The sequence below is a fragment of the Nipponia nippon genome, unplaced genomic scaffold (assembly GCF_047370975.1).
Source record: "Nipponia nippon isolate SJK-2023a ecotype South Korea unplaced genomic scaffold, ASM4737097v1 scaffold_3, whole genome shotgun sequence".
In the NCBI taxonomy this organism is placed as follows: Eukaryota; Metazoa; Chordata; class Aves; order Pelecaniformes; family Threskiornithidae; genus Nipponia; species Nipponia nippon.
Genome location: NW_028262347.1, coordinates 66,176,518 through 66,195,217, shown reverse-complemented (window position 1 = coordinate 66,195,217; position 18,700 = coordinate 66,176,518). Strand labels below are relative to the sequence as shown.

At 43.3% G+C, this 18,700-nt stretch overlaps 1 protein-coding gene across 1 annotated transcript in view; it reads right to left on the bottom strand.

Moving 5' to 3' along the window:
* Positions 1-12,009, bottom strand: part of SYT10 (synaptotagmin 10) — a 39,319-nt gene extending 27,310 nt beyond the window's left edge. Inside the window, exon 1 of the mRNA XM_087765346.1 lies at positions 11,859-12,009. Coding sequence (XP_087621472.1) covers positions 11,859-12,009 — 151 coding nt within the window. The remainder of the gene's footprint in view (positions 1-11,858) is intronic.
* Between the last annotated feature and the right edge of the window lie 6,691 nt (positions 12,010-18,700).

The following is an 18,700-nucleotide window of genomic DNA, read 5'->3' as shown; positions in this document are numbered from 1 at the left end:
CTGTACAGTTAGTTACCTCTGCTGCCCTGTATTTGACTTCTTCTGCCACAATTAGTTAGCATATCCAATAGCACAGTCAAAGATATGAGAACAGATTTCATACCAATGAAATTCTATGAACAGACGTGTAGTTTAGGAGATGGTGGATCACCAGAAATGCCAGTTGAGTCCTAATTAGGAGTTCTATTTTATGTGTTTCAGTTTGTTTTTTCCAGTATCATTTAAAATTATAAAATAGAAATAAAAAAATCCCTTTCCTTTTGAAAAGAGCCTTTTGTATGCTTTAGAAGTATTCAATAAACCCTGCTTAAATGTCCCTCAAGCAATGGCTGCTGCTGCTTGTTACAACAAGTTTTGACAGTTTAACAGCTAATATTTCGTATTCATAGCTCCAGGCTACAGGCTACTAAACTGAACCAGTGGAAAAGTGCAACGAGAGTTTGAGCATATTTTTTCTAGAGGATCACAGGAAGAAAAATAGTCCTCTAGGTATGTATTAGCTCTGTGGAACAGTAGGTAGCTCACAGGTCCCTTTGAGAGATGAAGATTCCAGTAGTAAATTTGGGAACGTTTTCTTTATTAATATATAATATCCAGATACATCTCTCAGTAACGAACACTGAGCTTGAGGCCCATTCTGCATGAAAATGAGTGAGAATTAGCAAAAGCAAATACAAAATATTTGTAATGTGGAGATTTGAAAGATACGGTTCTGCTCAATCTTACTTCATATACGTCCTGGCCAGTGTCATGGGGGAACTGGCGGAGGATGTGCTTCTTGATTTAAAGAGTTTGGCACAAGCTGCTGCCCTGCCTTGAAGAGAAGTATGCCTCCTTGAACATTTCCTGCCAGTCCTGAGAAAGGTGTCCTCCTTTTCTGCCTGTAGTTAAATGTCAAAATGCAGCCCTTGGAATATGCATGTCAGCTTAATGAGAAATTCATATGGCAAATTCTGGTTTAAGATGCTTCCATAAAATGAATGGATGTATAATTATATCTAATAATAATGTAACACAAGAAGCAAATGATACTTTTGCATATGATTTTTCTAGATAATTTATCACCAGTAGGGATTATTAGGCTATTAGGTTTAATCTACTGTTTACCCCAATATGCTTCGTGAGCCCAGTAATTTTTACTTGGCTTGTGCGTGTCCGGCAGTGGACTGTCCCATCTTGACAAGAGAAGACATTAAGAGATGCTGAGTTTACAGCTTGTTTCAATGGTTAATCACCTCATTGCAAATTTGTATTTCTGATTTGTATTTTTGTAGGTCTAATTTACAGTCATTGCTTCTTTCATGTCTTTGTATGAGACATTAAAAGATATGGTATGCTTCATAAGACACACCTATACAAAATACAAATAAAATGAACTGTGCCAGGAAACAAACCCAGGACTGGAACTCAACTGCCTATACCAGTCCCTGGAACGGTTTTAAACTGGGCCAGCTCACACCCTGCCAGCCAATTCCTGGGGATGGATCAGGAGTTAGAGTAGGCCAATGATCATTCTTAATAGGTGGTTTGGATGTGGCCCTTCTGTTTCAGCAGATGAAAGACTTTAATAGCATGGAGAGAGGCTTTTACATATGAGTTGGCCTCAATGTCACAGAATGGTCATAAGTGAATTTAATATATTAATACAGAGGTACACCCCTCTGAAGGAACTTTTTTGATAAATTGAACCAGCTGAATTTTCAGTCAAGCTGGACAAAATATTTTTCCATTCTCAAAGCCCGACAAAAAGTAGAACTCTTGAAAATTTTGATTATCTATCAGAAATAATAATTTAAAAAAAGGAATCAAAAAGCAATTCAGTTTTGGGTCATTTGCAATATTTCCAGCTCAGTTTAGAGATGGTTGGCATAATTAGGTTACATTTTGAGAGGAAGGCTTTTAGAACTGAAAATTGTATTCTTTTTTTCATTTAGAAAATGTTGAAACAGGATGTTTTAACAACTTTGAAACTGCTGGAAACATTTCAAAACCAGAAATATGAAAATTGATCCCTTCCAGCAGAGTTTCAATTTGATGAATAGATACTATCAGCTGAAAAACATTCCATCAAAGCATTTCTAGCCAATTCCATTTTAGGTTTTTCACTGCAAGACACTTTTCAATCCTTCAAATAACTTGGTGTCTCCTTTCAACACCTACTCCCATACTTCAACATTCTCTAAGCTTTTTTTTCTGTATTTCCATTAAACTATTTCAAATTTGAAGTCACTCCCAAAATCTTTACAGAAAATGTATGTTTTACAGCCCTAAAATAATCACATGAAACATCTGAAGTCTCAAGAGCAGAGCAAAGGAGCTAATTCTACAAACAGTTGTACAAATTATAGTCTCCATTTTTGCTATTTTACTAATAAATTAAACCACCTCACATATTGTATTTCATAATACAACAAATACTTAAACATGAAATATTTTAATTGCCAGGAACTTGACCAAAAAATAGTTCATTACAAAAAAAAGTATTTAATTACATTTACTGCCATAATTGCTAAAAAGCAATCAGTATGCCATATAAATTGACATAAAAAGCATATTGCTTCATTTCCTCACTTCTGACAGTCACTCAATTGAGCAATTATGAGAGATTTGCTGTTACGTGAAGACTGAAATAATCTGCAGAAAAGCAGTCAAACAGAGCTTCCCAGACCCTTTGCATGTTAGACTGGCTATGTCTCTTGTATTACCTTTTTATAGGAAGTTTGGTTTAATACAAAACATTAAGAGACAGTTCGGCAGACTAGGAGTGTCTTCACATCCCTGCCAAGGAACCCTGGTTGGGAAGGAAAATGGGTACTGAAGGATGGATGTGTCATCAGACCAGGGTTGCACTTCACATATGTAAGTATTATTTAAAGATGTAGAACTGGTGACAAATTCAAAGACTGACTAAGTTTTTAGAGGCAGAAGGAGATATACTCTGCTGGGACAGCGTTAATTGCCAACATTGTAAACAATGTTCTCACTGGTCTCTGGTAGGAAGAGAAAAATCATCTTGAACTACAAGTAGTTGTTTGACAACTCTTTTTCTGAACTGGTAATCGCAGCTTGTCTTCAATGCTACACATTTGCACAGAACAGGACATCTTTCTGAATATTCATCTGGACATGCAGCATCGTGCTTTTTGCCCTTTCTGTTCTTATGCTGGGTAAACTCAGGAATGTGAAAAAAATCCTCTCTCTCACACCCCCCCTTCTGATCAGCGGGAAATCTTCCAGCGACTTCAATGGAGTTACCATTTCAGTCCTGGTGATCTTCCTTTACTGACCTCTGTCCTTCATGTCATTTTCATAGTCTTGATAAAATTTCATAACTGAAAGAAAATACCCTGTTTCCTCATGGTTTTCTATTTAAAACCGCTCTTTCAAAATATGGAATTTTGGACAATTTTACATTTCTCATTTGAGAAAGGCATGTCTATTTGGGAAGTGTGTGAATTCTATTTACCCCAAAAACTCTCTGCATTTTTGATAAATATCTTCAGAAACATTTCCACCATAAGAGGCTTCTTGATAGCCAGTCTTTCATACTAGGCAAGTACTTCAGAAACATCCTCATCTTTTTTTCTGGATGCTAGGAAATGTTTTGAGCAATAGTTTCTGTACTACGGTTTCCAACAATTTGTTGTTTGAAATTTGCCTCAGAAAAGTTCTGCCCATGAATCCATTCACAAACATGCACATTGGCAGACTTCCATTTCCAAACCAAATTAAGTTCATTTACTTTTTAGTCAGTGCCCTGACAGCACATGCCCCTTGATGCTTAACTTTGGAAAAACATACTCCACAAACCCATGATCTTGAATGGAGAGAGAGAGACCAGATAGTGGTGTGATGTAGCTGCCCATGTGTGTAAGAGGCAGGCACATGTCTGATGTGGACCGTGCTAAAGAGAATGTACTTTTGCCGGGAAAGGAACAAGGGGAAAGGAACACCTGGAAAAAAAGGCGGTTACATTCTCTTTTGACCCACCTCTTGGTCTGTATCTGATCTTGGTTCTCTGAAATATATAAAGTACGTCTGTATAACTTTTTTCAAACATATTTTTCTTTAATTTGTTCTCTTGTTCACCAGCCATAAGGAACTTGACTCTTTCCATAGTGACCACTCTAAGGGGAACTCTTGTGTCTGGCATATCAGGAGTCAGCTCAATCAGATAAATTAATATGTTTCCGATTTTCTAAGATTTGGAGGGAAGCAGGAGCTTTGTCAATTATAAAAGGTCTGGGTCCAACAGATCTCCTTTATCCCCATGTATATGAACTAGTTGGTCCAACCTATCATTTCTGCTGTTCAGTTTCCCTTGGGGAAATTTGAGGAACATAAGAAGTTGCTGGTGTTCATTTTTACTTGGCATTAGCAGATCTTCCACAATTACCTCTGTTCCATCCAAATCCCTGCAGATGGAGATATAATGCTTTAGCGTGCCTCAGAAAGTGACAGGTGCAGAGTCTTGTATTTTCTCTCATAACCCGAACCTGTCAAAACACCCAACTTAAATTTCAAACGGCAAAAATAGCCTTTCACTTAAAAGTCTATGTGTGATCTCCTCTCCTGTTCTCATGGAGAAACATACTTTGAAGATCTTCCTCAAATCTTTTGACTCTAGCCCTATTGTGAATGTGTTTCCTCCTAGGCTGTTAATTCAGTCTGATGTCTGAATTTGTTCAAAACAGCCATCACCATCTACTGGCTGGTATATCACTTCTTAATGCTAACAGAGCTCTATGGTAGCATGTTCCTCGACAGTAAGGGCATCAAATGAAGTCAGGCATCGCTGTGATTTACTACATGATTACAGCACATAATATTATTAATCTCTTGTCAAAATAATTTTATCTAAGTTATATTATTTGTTAATGCATCTGATAATCTGTCTGTCCAACCACAAATGGAATGCCCTCTTTTGCCATTTCAAACTCCACGTATGGGACTTTAGATTACGTGACCTAGAGCAGATACAGGGTATTTCCCAAAATCTTATTAGTCTTCTCCTAGCCCACATTACCTTCTGTTTTCCAGGAATCAGAAGGAATTTGCCACAACAGCTGTGTATTCATGAGCTTCAGTACATGATTTGTGTGCTGTATGTAACTAGAGAAGATGGCTCTCACTTTTGCCTGTCTGGGTCATCGTGTTTTGCCTACAGGGTAGGAAGCAAAACATGTTGCACTGAACATTGGCCTCTCCTCTCTAACACATCAAACGTATATTGTCTCCACTTCCAAGGCTTTTTCTGGCCTACCTACTTTCCTACTTGTTAACTCTCACTTAATCTCAATAGAAGGTAACTCCCATCTCTGCTCAATCCACGTCTGCCCCCTTGCCTTCCATTAAACAAAACCCCAGCTTTGGGCTTGGTCCCATGCTGCTCTCATACTTGCGAGGATGTCTCTGTAAGCATCTGCAAGAAAACTTCATTATCCTCTTTCAGACAAGAAAACAAAATGAAAACACATCATAAACCCACTAGACTGTCATTAATCATAAGCATGCCATAGCTGTAACAAGGTTCACACAGCTCAAGTATAATTTTTGAATTGTCATGGTTATGTTTATTCTTACCCAGCATTATCTAACAAACATCTCACACATATGATGAGACGCAGCAGAACACTGCATCTCTTTATCTTCATCATTACAGCTTTGTCCTCCAGCTGTTATAACTGTTTCTGTATTTTTCATCTGTATTTCTTTGCAAAACCTGTATGGAGGAAGATTTCATAAAACTCTTGCTTTTACTGTGTATCGCTGCTGTCTGCATGTTGAGCACTTCTGCACTGTTGTGACTGCCTTCAAATTTACTGTAAATACATCTGGTCTCTGTGGTATGTTTACCCTCTGTTCTACCTTTACGCTGTTGAATTAGATGCATTTCTGGTTTTCACAGCTTGTTAACACTGATATTGTAAAGCATATTTTTCAGTAACTTGGTACTTTTTTCCCCCAAAACCTTATTTTTCTCCAGTAATAACTTCGTTCTGACCAGGTGATGAGCTGTATCATAAATAATTTGATCAGTCTGTTAGCTGTTCAGATGTTCATTATTTAATTTTATCACATTTCTCTGTAACAGAATACTCAATTGTTTCACACAACAGTTACTTGCTCATGAAGAAAAATGTTCCTTTCTTGTTTGACAGCCCTACACTGATGACAGTAGTCTTCACATTAGTTCAAGCCATTTCTGGTCCCCTTCATGCTTGCTTTGGCACAGTTGAGAACTTGCAAGCACACTACTGAGTAAATCTGTTCTTTCTCGCCCCTAAATGTATCCAGACAGTGTAAGTGTACCTACAGCTTATACTCTGTGTGTGTGCGCGTATGCAAATGCATGCACGCACACATGCATGTTTAAAGGAACCAAGACTAAATGCAAACCATCAGCTGCCATCAGCAGGTTGAGAGGTTGTCAGGAAAGCAGCTGACAGCCAACGGGAGACTCATGCCAACTACAGCAGGAGGACCCATGACATCGCTCTTCAGGGAAGACTGAGACTATGTTACAGAATGGGCATGCACAGGATGCTCCAGTGATTTCTTATTCCCTCTATACTTCTATAATAAACTGTCGATCAGGGGTGGGGTTAGAAATCTGGTAGATTAAACTTTTATGGTAATAAAATAATTGAGTAGAACATTTAGGTGAGTAACAAATGATGCTGTAGAAGCTGATGCTCTTTGCACAGTCAACTTTAAAAAAATCACTGTCTGACAAGCAAAAGAGCAAGAGCAAACATCACTCTCTAGAACTCTCTAGCCACTCTAGATGGCTAAAATATGCCCTCTTGGCAGGGAAGCAACTAGGTTCCCAGCTCTGTTATAAACATCGGTTCCCCATGAGAACTGGTAATGAGATAGTGAAGTTCTGCAGGACCAGCAGGCCTAAAAAAAAGCAAAGACAGCAGAAGTGTCCACCATTTGCAGAGGACATGCAATGATTTTTAAACATGTGTCCCTAGAGCAGGATGCCAAAGCTCCTCTTATTGCACTCTGTGCCATTGGCTTAACCTTCAGAAATGCTCCCAACTGGGACTTTGCTGTGCTTGGTTCCTTTGAAAATGAGAAGGGATGCTTAACTGAAAAAATGAATTAGAGTCCTTTATTAATCAGATAACCTGAGTCAAAATACAGGTATAACCAAGCTGCATATATGAATTTTGGACACTTCTAGAAAATTATTTACTTGCATTAGAGATCGATTTTGTTAGATGCAATCCTGCACATCCAGCTCCCATTTATTTTCCACCTGAACTCTTCCTATTATTTGACAAACATCTTAATCATTTTGCCCAAATCTACTGGAAATAAAGGTGTAAGAAGAAAAAAAAGCAAAGCTGTTGCACATCTAATTTAGCATTTTTTCAAAAATATTATACCCTTCAGAAGAAAGCTCACATAGCCATCTAACTATATAAAGGTACCATAAATGTAAACAGCTTCCTAATCTTTTCTCTTGAGCATTCCCCTGAGATGAGAGAATTAATAGTCCTTGTAATTACCCGGGCAGAAAATATAACAGCAGATGTCGTGTCTTCACTAATTGTCTAAAGCTCTTAGAAATTTACAAAATGATTTATCTCACTAAGATTCTTTGCTGTGAGTTCCATAGATTAATTATCCGCTACACTAAGTATGATTACCCCTTCTTGACCCAAGCAGTGAGCAGTAATTGAGGGTCCTAAGGTGGTGGTGTTGTCACTGAGAGGAAAAAACTATTGAAGAACCAGCCATTTCTTTGATGTAATCCTGTTTGTCCACAAAGAACGTCCAAACTCCTGTTTCTCTGAGAATAAGAGGAATCAAAGCCATGGAGGTTATTTTTTTTGTTTAGCAGCAAACCTGAACAGCTCTCCTTTCTGCTTTGTTGTTTCATTTTGTTGTATGCTGCCTTCCCAAAGCCATACTCTAAATTTTTTTTCTGTGTCTCTTGCTCCCTCTTCTTTGTGTTTGATTCTGTTATCCTTGTTACGCTTCTTTCTCATAATACCTAGACACCTACACTATCAAAAAAATCAGTACCCAGCCTCTCTGCTTGCCAGTGAAATTTCGTGGGTCACAAGGTTAATATTGTCTCGTGTTTTGCTTTGAGCCTGTGACTGGGTGGTGCATCTTTTGACTCAAGCAGCTGATTCCTCTGAGAAGCTTGGCTGCTTTTCACGGTCTAGCTGAACAGAAAGCAATCATCACACCCACCAACATAACCATATCACAGCAGTTCTGCTTGCCTTTTTTAATGTTTTTGACTTCCAGAGCATGTTTTTTTTTTCTTATATTAAATAGAAAGGGTCTGCTTTCCTTTTTGCCATCTACTCTTCTACTTTCTGAAATGTTTCTTGCTCTATTCTTTCTTTTCCAAATATGTGTCTCCTCATCTTTTAGACTTCTTTCCTTCAATGAAATCTCATTAGTGATTTTTACTTATGCTATCTGTGTGACACTTTTAGGTGCCTTCTTTTTGAGATTAGGAAAATTGAATGAACCCACCATTTAAAGAGACAATATGCTATCCCTATATAGCCAACTATTATTTTCTTTTCTCTCCTCTTTATACCACCTCCCAAACTATTTGCTTTTTGGATTTTCATTGAAAGTTTATCTGTGATTCTATAACATAACAACATACAATAATAACCCTCTCACAGTCTTTTATCTTCTTCACATCTTCCAGAAGTCCTCCTTACAACTCAAGTATCTTCTTACTACAGTAGTTTCTTCTCCACACACTTCAGTGGTTGTTGCAGGAGCTAATTCCCAACACACTGCTATAGCTAGAGCCCCAGACAGCAAATAACTGAACTGGTTCCATGATGCGTATCACCCAGCGTGGGCATACACTTGGGGAAGTGCTTCTTGCATCATCATTTGGGACATACAGCAAAACTGATAGGGCTAAATTAGCCATTCCTCCTCTCTGCCACATAGCTACAGCTGCATGACACCAGAATTGTGCAGAAATTTACTCAGCCAAAGAAGGATATGGCTACATAATATAGTCTCTCACGCCAAATGCTACCAGCCTATGTATGAGACAGATATTTCAGGAAAACACAGACATTTATGTCTTCATTCCCAGAATGATGATGGAGAACACTTAACATTTCTACCTTTAATGAACAGGAACTATGGATGTTCAACACTGTGGACAAAACTAACTTTATCCATAGAGATGATAAGGACCTCTATGTGCATTTGAAGAGCAGAAGACATGGCATGATTCACCTTTCAATGATCACATTTCTTTGAGCCTAGACACTGTATTTACAACCTTTCCGTTCATAAAATTCATGTGAGTGATATTTACGTTTCTCTATCCATGTATTTACATATTAAAATAGCCTCAATTATCAACCACGACAGTGCGTCTGTTCCTTCTCTGGAGCCAGAAAGTATTAATATATGCTCACTGGCAGTCTTATTAATGTTTAATGTAATATGTGTACCAATAAAGCTGACACCCATCATCTAATAATGGTTTCCTTTTAAGGAGGAAAAAGTGAGATTTAGGAACTCAACTGAGATGTGGGACTCAGTGGCTGAAGCCCCTGCTCTGCTAAATACCAGGTTTTTTCTAACCCAACAATTGCAAGTTAGTTAGGGTTTACAAATGAAAAAAACAAGATCATTGACATTGAAGAAATGTCTAAAAAGAAGATCCTGTTACTGTATGCAATGCAATATCAAGGCAAGTGTTGAAGACTCAAGTTTTCTAAACAGCAAACCTTGGTTTACCTCGTGGGACATTTTTGTATCCTTCATATCCCACTGGTTTATATATCCACTTTGTTTTTATATGACACCTAATACTGACTCCCTGGGCAGTACTCTCTAAAAATCATATAGAGAAACTAATCTTATCAGAGCTCAATTTCTCAAGCTCTGTAGGGTAATTTTATTTTCATGCAACCTTCTGCGATTCGGACCAAGACAACGAACACAGTGCGTGACTGGAATATACTCGGTAGTTTGCATTTACAAAGCACAACAAAGCCACGATCCGTGCTGGTGGAAGCATGCTACGACCCCCGCGCCCTGCCTGCCCCGGCGGCGGGGCCGGCGGGGGAAGGGGCGCCCGCGGCGGACCGAGCATCACCGGGCCGGGTCGGGTCGGGTCGGGCCGGGTCGGGCGGGGCAGGGTCGGGCCGGGCAGGATCGCCCCCCCCGCCCGCAGCCCGCAATGCCGCGGCGGGACGCGCCCGCCTTCACCGGCTGGAAACTCGGCGCTCGCCTCCGGCACAAAGCCCTGCGAGAACCGCGCAGGTACCGGAGTCTGAAAGAAGAATCGCTCCTCTCTCAGACAACAGTTTTTCATCTGAGATACTACAAATACTCCGGAACTTGCAGTAAAATCTGTAGGCATTAGAAGAAAAAAAAAAAGTAACAGCTGAGGCGGTAGCAACAGCGCAGCTGGGGCACACGCTGAGGACCTGCTGCTTTTCATGACTTGGTGTTAATTTATTTAATTTGCACTGTACGCTTGTTGGCCATAATGCAAGCTGTCTATTTGCATTTATCGACAGACAGAATAGGTCACCAATCCCTTCTGGCAGGAATTAAGCACAGAACTTGGACTAATTTTCAAGCCCCTTCCTAAAAGCAAGTACCATGGAAAGCCAGGGGTCCCGAGTGTACTGTACAGAGTAACGCAAAAGCGTAGAGCCGATCCCGAAAGATCCAGACAATCCAGAAATCAGTAACCAAAGATACCACCGTTAGGAGTCAAAATCCTGGTTTCGACCCCGACAATTTTTCTGGCTTTGGAATATTTAAATTAACCCGAATCCCCCCCTCCCCTCCCCAATTTTCCTGGACGAGTCCTGGACCGGCCCGGCCCGGCCCGGCCCGGCGGGCTGCCCTGACTCCACAGGTTCCCCCCGGCTTGTCCGAAAGCTCTCCTGCCGTCCTCAGCGATTAACGGAGGGGATGTAAAGTATCTCACACCGCGCTCAGAAAGCGCCGGGGCCTCTGTCAAGTTTCCTCGCACGGATACCGACCCGCGGCCTGGCCAGCTGCGCCCCCAGCCCGCGGTGCGCCCCGGCGCCTGCCCGCCCGCCGCCCGCCCGCCTCGCCCCCCGCCGCACGCCCGGGCGGCCTGCTGCCGCCCTGTGCTCGGGGCCGCCGGCGGCACACGCCGAGCACAGCAGGACGGCTGGGGGGAAGAGAGAGGGCGACCGGGCGCAACCCACGCGTGGCGCGCCCGTCGCGCGGAAATGCTGCCCGCCCGTGCCAGGAGCATCACACGCAGCCCTCTCCGCCGGTCCCGCACGCACGGCCCCACAAACGCATGCAGCAGCCCGGGGCCGAGCTTTGCATGAAGAGAAACTCCCGCCGCGGGGAAAACCTTGCTGAAGCGGAGCTGCGGGGGGCAAAGGAGCGAGCTGCGGGGCAAAGGGGCCGTCTCCGGCGGCGCGGCTCCAGCCGACGGCGGGGCTCGCACGTCGGCGCCGACTTCTCTCCCCTCGGCGCCTCTCCTCGCTCCCCGTCCCCACGCCTGCACCCCCGCCCGCGGCCCCAGGTTTGCCCCGTCGCCCCCGAGGCGCTGGCCCCCACCCCGGGCGCGGGGGGCACCCCGCGGCGGCGGCTCGGCGGTCCCGGCGCTTCCCTCGCTGCTCGCCGGGCGCGGCAGCCTCCGCGGGCTGCGAGAGGGAGAGGATTTTAAAGCGGGCTGTGTGCCTGCCCCCCCTCCGCCCCCTCCGCACGCAGGGAAAGGCAAAGGAAAAAGTTGCGCTCTCCGGCCGCCCACGCCGGCGCTGCCCGCCCCGCGGCGGCGGCAGGACGGGACCCGCGGAGCGGCAGAGCGGCGGGGCGGCGGCCGGGGGCGGCGGGGCCGGTGTGGGTACCTGTGCCGCCGATGCCCTGGCGGGCGGTCTCCAGGGGGAAGATGCCGGCGCACTTCTCCCGCTCCACCTGCCCGCCCAGGCAGAGCTCCGAGATGATCTGCAGCGCCTTGTGGCAGAGGCTGCCCACGCCGTCCTCCACGGGGAAACTCATCTTCTGCCCCGGCCGCCCGCTAGGCCATGGCCGGTGCGGGACGGCTCCGCGCCGACCCGCGCAGCCTCCCGCCGGGAGCGGAGCGGGGCGGAGCGGCGGCGGCGGCCGGAGCGGAGCGGCGGGCGCGGCGCGAGTGAACCCGCGCTCTCATCCGAAGAAGTAGTGAAGGGGGGGGAGGGAGAGACAAAAAAAAAGGGGGGGGGGAGGAAAAAAAAAAAAGAGGGGAAAAAAATAAGCATCCACTTAGCAACGCCTTTTGTGCCTAGCGGGCTTCGGTAGGCGGCTCGGCCAATGGCAGCCCAGCGCGGGGGGGCGCAGACGGCGGGGGGGCTCCTCGCCTCCCCCGGGGAAACTTTTCCTTCCCCCGCCCCGATGCGATGCCGGGCGAGGGGCGGCGGCGCCCGGGACGACGGCCCCGCGGGGGCGCGGCGGGCGGGCGGGCGGCGGCCTCGCGCAGGGGCTGCGCGGGGAGGCGCGGAGCGGCGCGGGGGTTGCGCTGGTGCCGGCGGGCCGAGCCCTGGCCCCTCCCCACGGCGGGACCCCCCAGCCCCGGCGGCAGCGGAGCGGCTCGGTCGCTCGTCGCGCCGGCAGGAGGAAGCGGGGTTTGTCCCCCCCCGCTCTGGCCGCTTTTCCAGGAACGCTGTTTCTTAGGTGAGCTGGGCAGTGCATCTTCAGTACGGTCTACCGAGCAACGTCAGATAACTTCGTTCACCAAATCACCATCTCCGCTACCCTTTCCAGCAGCAGAGTTATGGAATAGTTGACTTCGCCTGTTTCTCTAACTTGTAAGGGAGTTAGAATAACCGTCTCATTGCCCGGTTTCTTTCCTCAACAAGTTCTGTAAAGTTGTTTTTTTTATAGATGTAGAAGTTCCACGTACTGCGTCTGCTTGAACATACTCCTAAAATCGATACAGCATATACTGCCAGTGGTTGTTTCAGTTCCTGGCTGCATACCCGAACAAGACTTAAGCTGTTCATTTGTTCATATACTTCCTGAAATTCTGATACGTTTTTATATTTGTGAAGAAAAATGCTTCTACTTCGGTGGCATATGTCTGTCTTGCAGTACTTAGTTCTAATTAGGCATAGTTGAAGGGAAGTCTGCTAGCAGTTTGCTTAACAGCACTGCCTGTAGTCTGCTGCTAGGGTGTCTTGGTTTCATAAGCATCAGAAGTTAACTTGTGTACTGCTGTGCTTTTTTTCTCCAGATTTTGAATTTTTTATCTGTTACCTGAAAAATTAATCTCTCTCTAACAAATTGCAAGTTTAACCTTTGAAAACTATAACCATCAATCAATAACTATAAGTTATGAAATAATACAAAAATGTTTATTCCAGTTTTAATTCTGAATTTCTGTACTTGATATAGTATAGATACTTGTAAGAAACCCAAGATGATACTTCTAAAATTCAGCCTCTTGGCATTTTGAAGGCTCATGCATTTATGAATTCACACACATGTATTTTTCAGAATCTTAGGAAAGTAATAGTTTCTGTTGTATACAAACTGTAACATCAACAGAAATTCTGTTCCATAAAACTTTTTCACAGCTATAGCAGGTATTTCAGAAATACCAGATGCTACTAAAGAAATCATTCCCTGTTCAATGCATTTCCTGAGATTAGCATTGTCAAAACTGTGTTATTTCTGCAAAATGTTCTGACAAGTCCTAGAATGTTTAGACTGTAACTAGTGAGGGCACAGAACTGTGTAGTACTTTTTGAAGACTCGTTTAACCCTCATAGGGACCTAAATCTGTATACTTATCTCATGAAAAATAGGCTTGCTAGCAATAAAAAGGTGTGTACATATTTTCATTACAGTGAAGGCAACTGACACCTACTTCCAAACTTCAAAATATGAACATATTTACTGTTAGCGTGACATTTACAGTCCTGTTCCCAAAATTCTGTCATGCACCACCAACTAATAATTAAGCAGTCTGTTTATCTTTGAGACATATTCAGAACTCTAGCAGAAGCTAAGAGGAGATACATATACAGACTGATGAAAGAAGGGTCTTACAGAAATGGGTTTTAATGAGAGTAAGGACTGCATTTAAAGGCTGAGACCTAAGCTTTTCTACTTCTGAACCTTTCTACAGACCATCTTTGTGCCCGTGGATATTTCACACAGTCCATGAGTGAAATTTTTTGTCTCTGAAGTTACTGGCAGTTTTGCCATTGATTATGAGTCAAAGTTTCACACATAGGTCAGTTTGCCACCCTGCTCATTTACTTATGTAGACTTTGGTACATTCTTATATTGGTCGCCTTTTCACACAAGAACTTCATTTCAGTGAAGGTCATACCACCTTATTACTATTACTGTTGATGGTATTGGTAAGTACATAGATACAGAAAAGCACAAACAGGTATATTCTACATTAGCAACTTAAAAAATTTTAAAAAACAAATTTGAAGATTGAGATTTTCAGGTAGATGTCTGGAGACAGGTACCCAGCTGGTACCTCTCTTAGCTGTCCTAAGTACTATAAAAAATGTTTTTAGGTATACAGAAAATACCAGCCACAGTAAGTAGTATCACTGTATCTTTATAGAATCATAGAATCATAGAATCGTTTAGGTTGGAAAAGACCTTTAAGATCAAGTCCAACCATTAACCTAGCACTGCCAAGTCCACCACTAAACCATGTACCTAAGCACCACATCTACACATCTTTTAAATACCTCCAGGGATGGGGACTCAGCCACTTCGCTGGGAAGCCTGTTCCAGTGCCTGACTACCCCTTCAGTGAAGAAGTTTTTCCTAATATCCATCCTAAACCTCCCCTGGTGCAACTTGAGGCCATTTCCACTTGTCCTATCACTTCTTATTGGGGAGGAGAGACCGACCCCCACCTCACTACAACCTCCTTTCAGGTAGTTGTAGAGAGCAAGAAGGTCTCCCCTCAGCCTTCTCTTCTCCAGACTAAACAACCCCAGTTCCCTCAGCCACTCCTCAGAAGACTTGTGCTCTAGACCCTTCACCAGTTGCCCTTCTTCAGACATGCTCCAGCACCTCAATGTCCTTCTTGTAGTGAGGTGCCCAAAACTGAACACAGTATTTGGAGGTGCTGCCTCAGCAGTGCTGACTACAGGGGGACGATCCCTTCCCTAGTCCTGCTGGCCACACTATTTCTGATACGAGCCAGGATGCTATTGGCCGCCTTGGCCACCTGGGCACACTGCTGGCTCATATTGAGCCGGCTGTCGACCAGCACCCCGAGTCCTTTTCCGCCAGGCAGCTCTCCAGCCACTCTTCCCCAAGCTTGTAGCATTGCATGGGGTTGTTGTGACCCAAGTGCAGGACCCAGCACTGAACCTTGAGCACTTGAATCTCACACAGTTGGCCCCGGCCCATCAATCCAGCCTGTCCAGGTCCCTCTGTAGGGTCTTCCAGCCCTCCAGCAGATCAACACTCCCACCCAACTTGGTGTCGTCTGCAAACTTACTGAGGGTACACTTGATCCCCTCGTCCAAATCATTGATGAAGATGTTAAACAGAATTGGCCCCAATACTAAGCCCTGCATTACCAAATGCATCACCATCTAAATCCTGTTTTTCAGTAAGTAGCATGGATATAAACTTTAATTCATCAACAGAGTAGTTTCTCTCAGCCTACGTACTATGAGATGAGTTTCACTAGGAGATGAATGATTCTGCTCGTGAGATATGCTGACAATCTGGTCCTAAACCAGTTCCAGACATATCTTTTGTTGTTGGGGTCAAGTTATTGATGAAGGAAATTCTTCACTTTTGTATTGAGAAGTTTAGTCCGAAATGTGAATTTAGATTAGGAATCACGTCATTTTTCTCCAATGTGTTCTTTCAGTGGAAAACTACTTTTTTTCTGCATATGAAAGGATATAAAAGCTTGTTTTCTAGCTTCAACTCCCACTGCTTGGATTTTCAATAGCCTGGCAGTTTTTAAATGAATATGCAGTTGCATCGTGTGCCCTTGTATCCACAAAGACCACTTCCCCTTTGGAAGTGCTCTCAGGCTGTCTCACCGCATGTAATTTGTTAGGACACAGTGGACTCATGCTGCGTGGGTTCCAGCTGCTGGGATCACACCAGTACATATCCACTCTTGCTACGCTGACTGCTGGTCGTTAGCAAGTTCATACTGACTTGACTGCTTTCTGTTGATTGATGTTGACTAAGGGATAAAATTTCCTTTTTTAATATTAATTACATGTATTCATATCCTCATATTGTCTGTGCAATATCCAGCCAGTGGTTAGTGTACTATGCTTTGGACTGGAAAAACATGGGATAAATACCCAGTTTTGTAAGCTGTATCCTTTAACAAACACTGTGTTAGGATTTTTAAACTTTAGTCAATATGGGTAGCCTAAAGGCAGGTAAGGTTCAGATGTCTTTCAGAGTTAAGCTGCACTACTAAGTGCAAGGCCACAAATTATCTGGTGTAAATGAGTGAAGGCCTAGTAATTTGCAAAGGAAGAATGGGCTGGTCTAGTGAGTATTGAGTCAAAAGTACCCTCTCTGCTGCAGGTGATAATAAGCAGGTGTAAGAATAGCCATAGTAATGGTACACTCCACAGTTCATACCTTTTGACCACTTTCTGAAGTGAATTTCTGTTTGAAATTCAGCTAGAGTGGCAGTGTACAATGCCAAAGATATCTGCGACACAAAGTAGTCTCCGACTGCATTTGTAGCCACGCTTGCAAGCAGAGGCTGGCTGTGAGGGTACTGCTGGACATGGCCAAATGGAGGCTTTGTAGATACACCCAGGGAGAACCATGATTTGCTCTTGACTTGTGCAGTCTTCAACAGCTCCCCTCTGTGCTTCTTGTACATCATGCCTGTTCACTTTTTTGCATAAGGATTCACTCTGTATTTTTAACAAGATGGCACGCCGGTCTTAGCTGGAACCTTCAAGTATTTCTTTTTACCTCAGCTGGGAGTTTGGCCTTGGTCTCTTGACTTAGAATTAAATAAGGATACCAAAAAAGCAACAGAGTTGGGGGAAGAGAAACATTTCAGTATTCAACTTTTAAGAAGCTATGAGTAGAAGAAGAAGAAAGTGAAAACACAGGTTACAAATACAGGGGGGGTTTTTTAGTAGTTACAAATACAATTTTTTCCTGATAGCATTTCCTTAACTTCTAAATCTCTTTTAAACAGCAAAATAAACACTGAAACGTTAAAGATTGCTTTACGCTAGCGGCATGTTTTTTAACCCTCTAATTTTGAGTAAGAAGTGCCTTTCACTCCTAATGTAAAAAACAACAAAAAAAAGAGAGCTGTCTGACAGGCATTATTACAGTTATACAGCAATCCAGGAGACAGTCAAAGTGGAACGTTCCTAACCTGCAAATTAGAGAGGAAGGGTGCCATGAGCTATGTAAAGGTGCCTGTAATAACAGACTGAAACATTATGTCAGCTGGATATGGGAATGCTGCTGTTTGCATCCTAATTGAATGAAGATGAGATCGTTTTGGTCAGAATTGGGCCTCTGCTCATGAGGCTAGCACAGGAATCCAACACATGAAATCACAGCCTTCCTTCTTGTGACATGAAAAGCTAACTGCTTGGCATCATTTTGTCATCAGAGCAAATACTGAATAGGTTGGGAGAGAGCTTCCAGCTTTTTAAATATTCAGAATTGCCTCCTTAGAAGAGGACTGAAGCCTTGTGGCTACAGCAGTGAAGGGCCCCAGTGTGAGTTCTCATTTTCCAACAGTCTTTCAGGCTGTCCCTGTGACTTTGAGGGAGACCCTTAGTTTCTCTGAGTTACAAACTATAACATGAGGACAGTAACTCTTTTTGGTATCCTTTATTTTTCTTGCCTACGTAAGGTCTGAATACTTATGAACAGGAACCCTATCTTAGTTTCAGAAGTAATACAAAAAAGTTTAAATTTCCTTCTTGCTACCATTCTTCTCAATTTGCTCTTCTCATTTCCATAGTTTTGTAGTACCTGGTACAATGGAGCCCTCATCTGGGTTGCTTTTTCCAACTTCTAATTCACTATGAATAAAAAACATGATCATAAATAGAGCCCCCCACTTTTGGTCCAAACAGATGCTTCCTCCATTTTCAGAAATGCTGAGCAACCATTACTTTATTTTTTTCCCTCTAATTTGGTGTGGTTGATACTTAAGACTACAAATCTGAGCAAAGAGAGTCCTATAGGACCTGCATAGACAGCTGAAGTAACTTCTGAGAGTCAGCAATAAATAACATTTGCAGTTTTGTGGAAATGTTTTTTAAAAGATGTGTGGCATGGAATAATTTATGGAGATTTAAGATGTTATAATTCCTTGAGAATAATTGGTTAGGGACAGAGGGCAAAGTGATTAGTGTTCTATTTTAGTTCAAATCATGCTTTGTAAGTGATACACAGGATGGGGAAGTTTTTGGTGTCTGAGAGTCCTGAATCCACTGTGAATTGTTGTTTGTTTTTCAGTGACTAGCTGGCAATTAAATAAAATACATTTTTTTTTTCACTGCAAAGTCATAAGCATGTGGTATGGTCTTTTCTGTGGCTATCTGAGTCGAAGGAATAGTGAAGGAATTGATCGGGAAGCCAACAGATCCCAAGAGCTCATCCTGGCTGTCCAGGGGAATGGCTGTGTGGCCTGGCACACTGTTTGGCCCCTGTGAAGATTTTAAGGCCTACCTAACCAGTTACGTGCAAAGGAGCAGTGAACATTCAT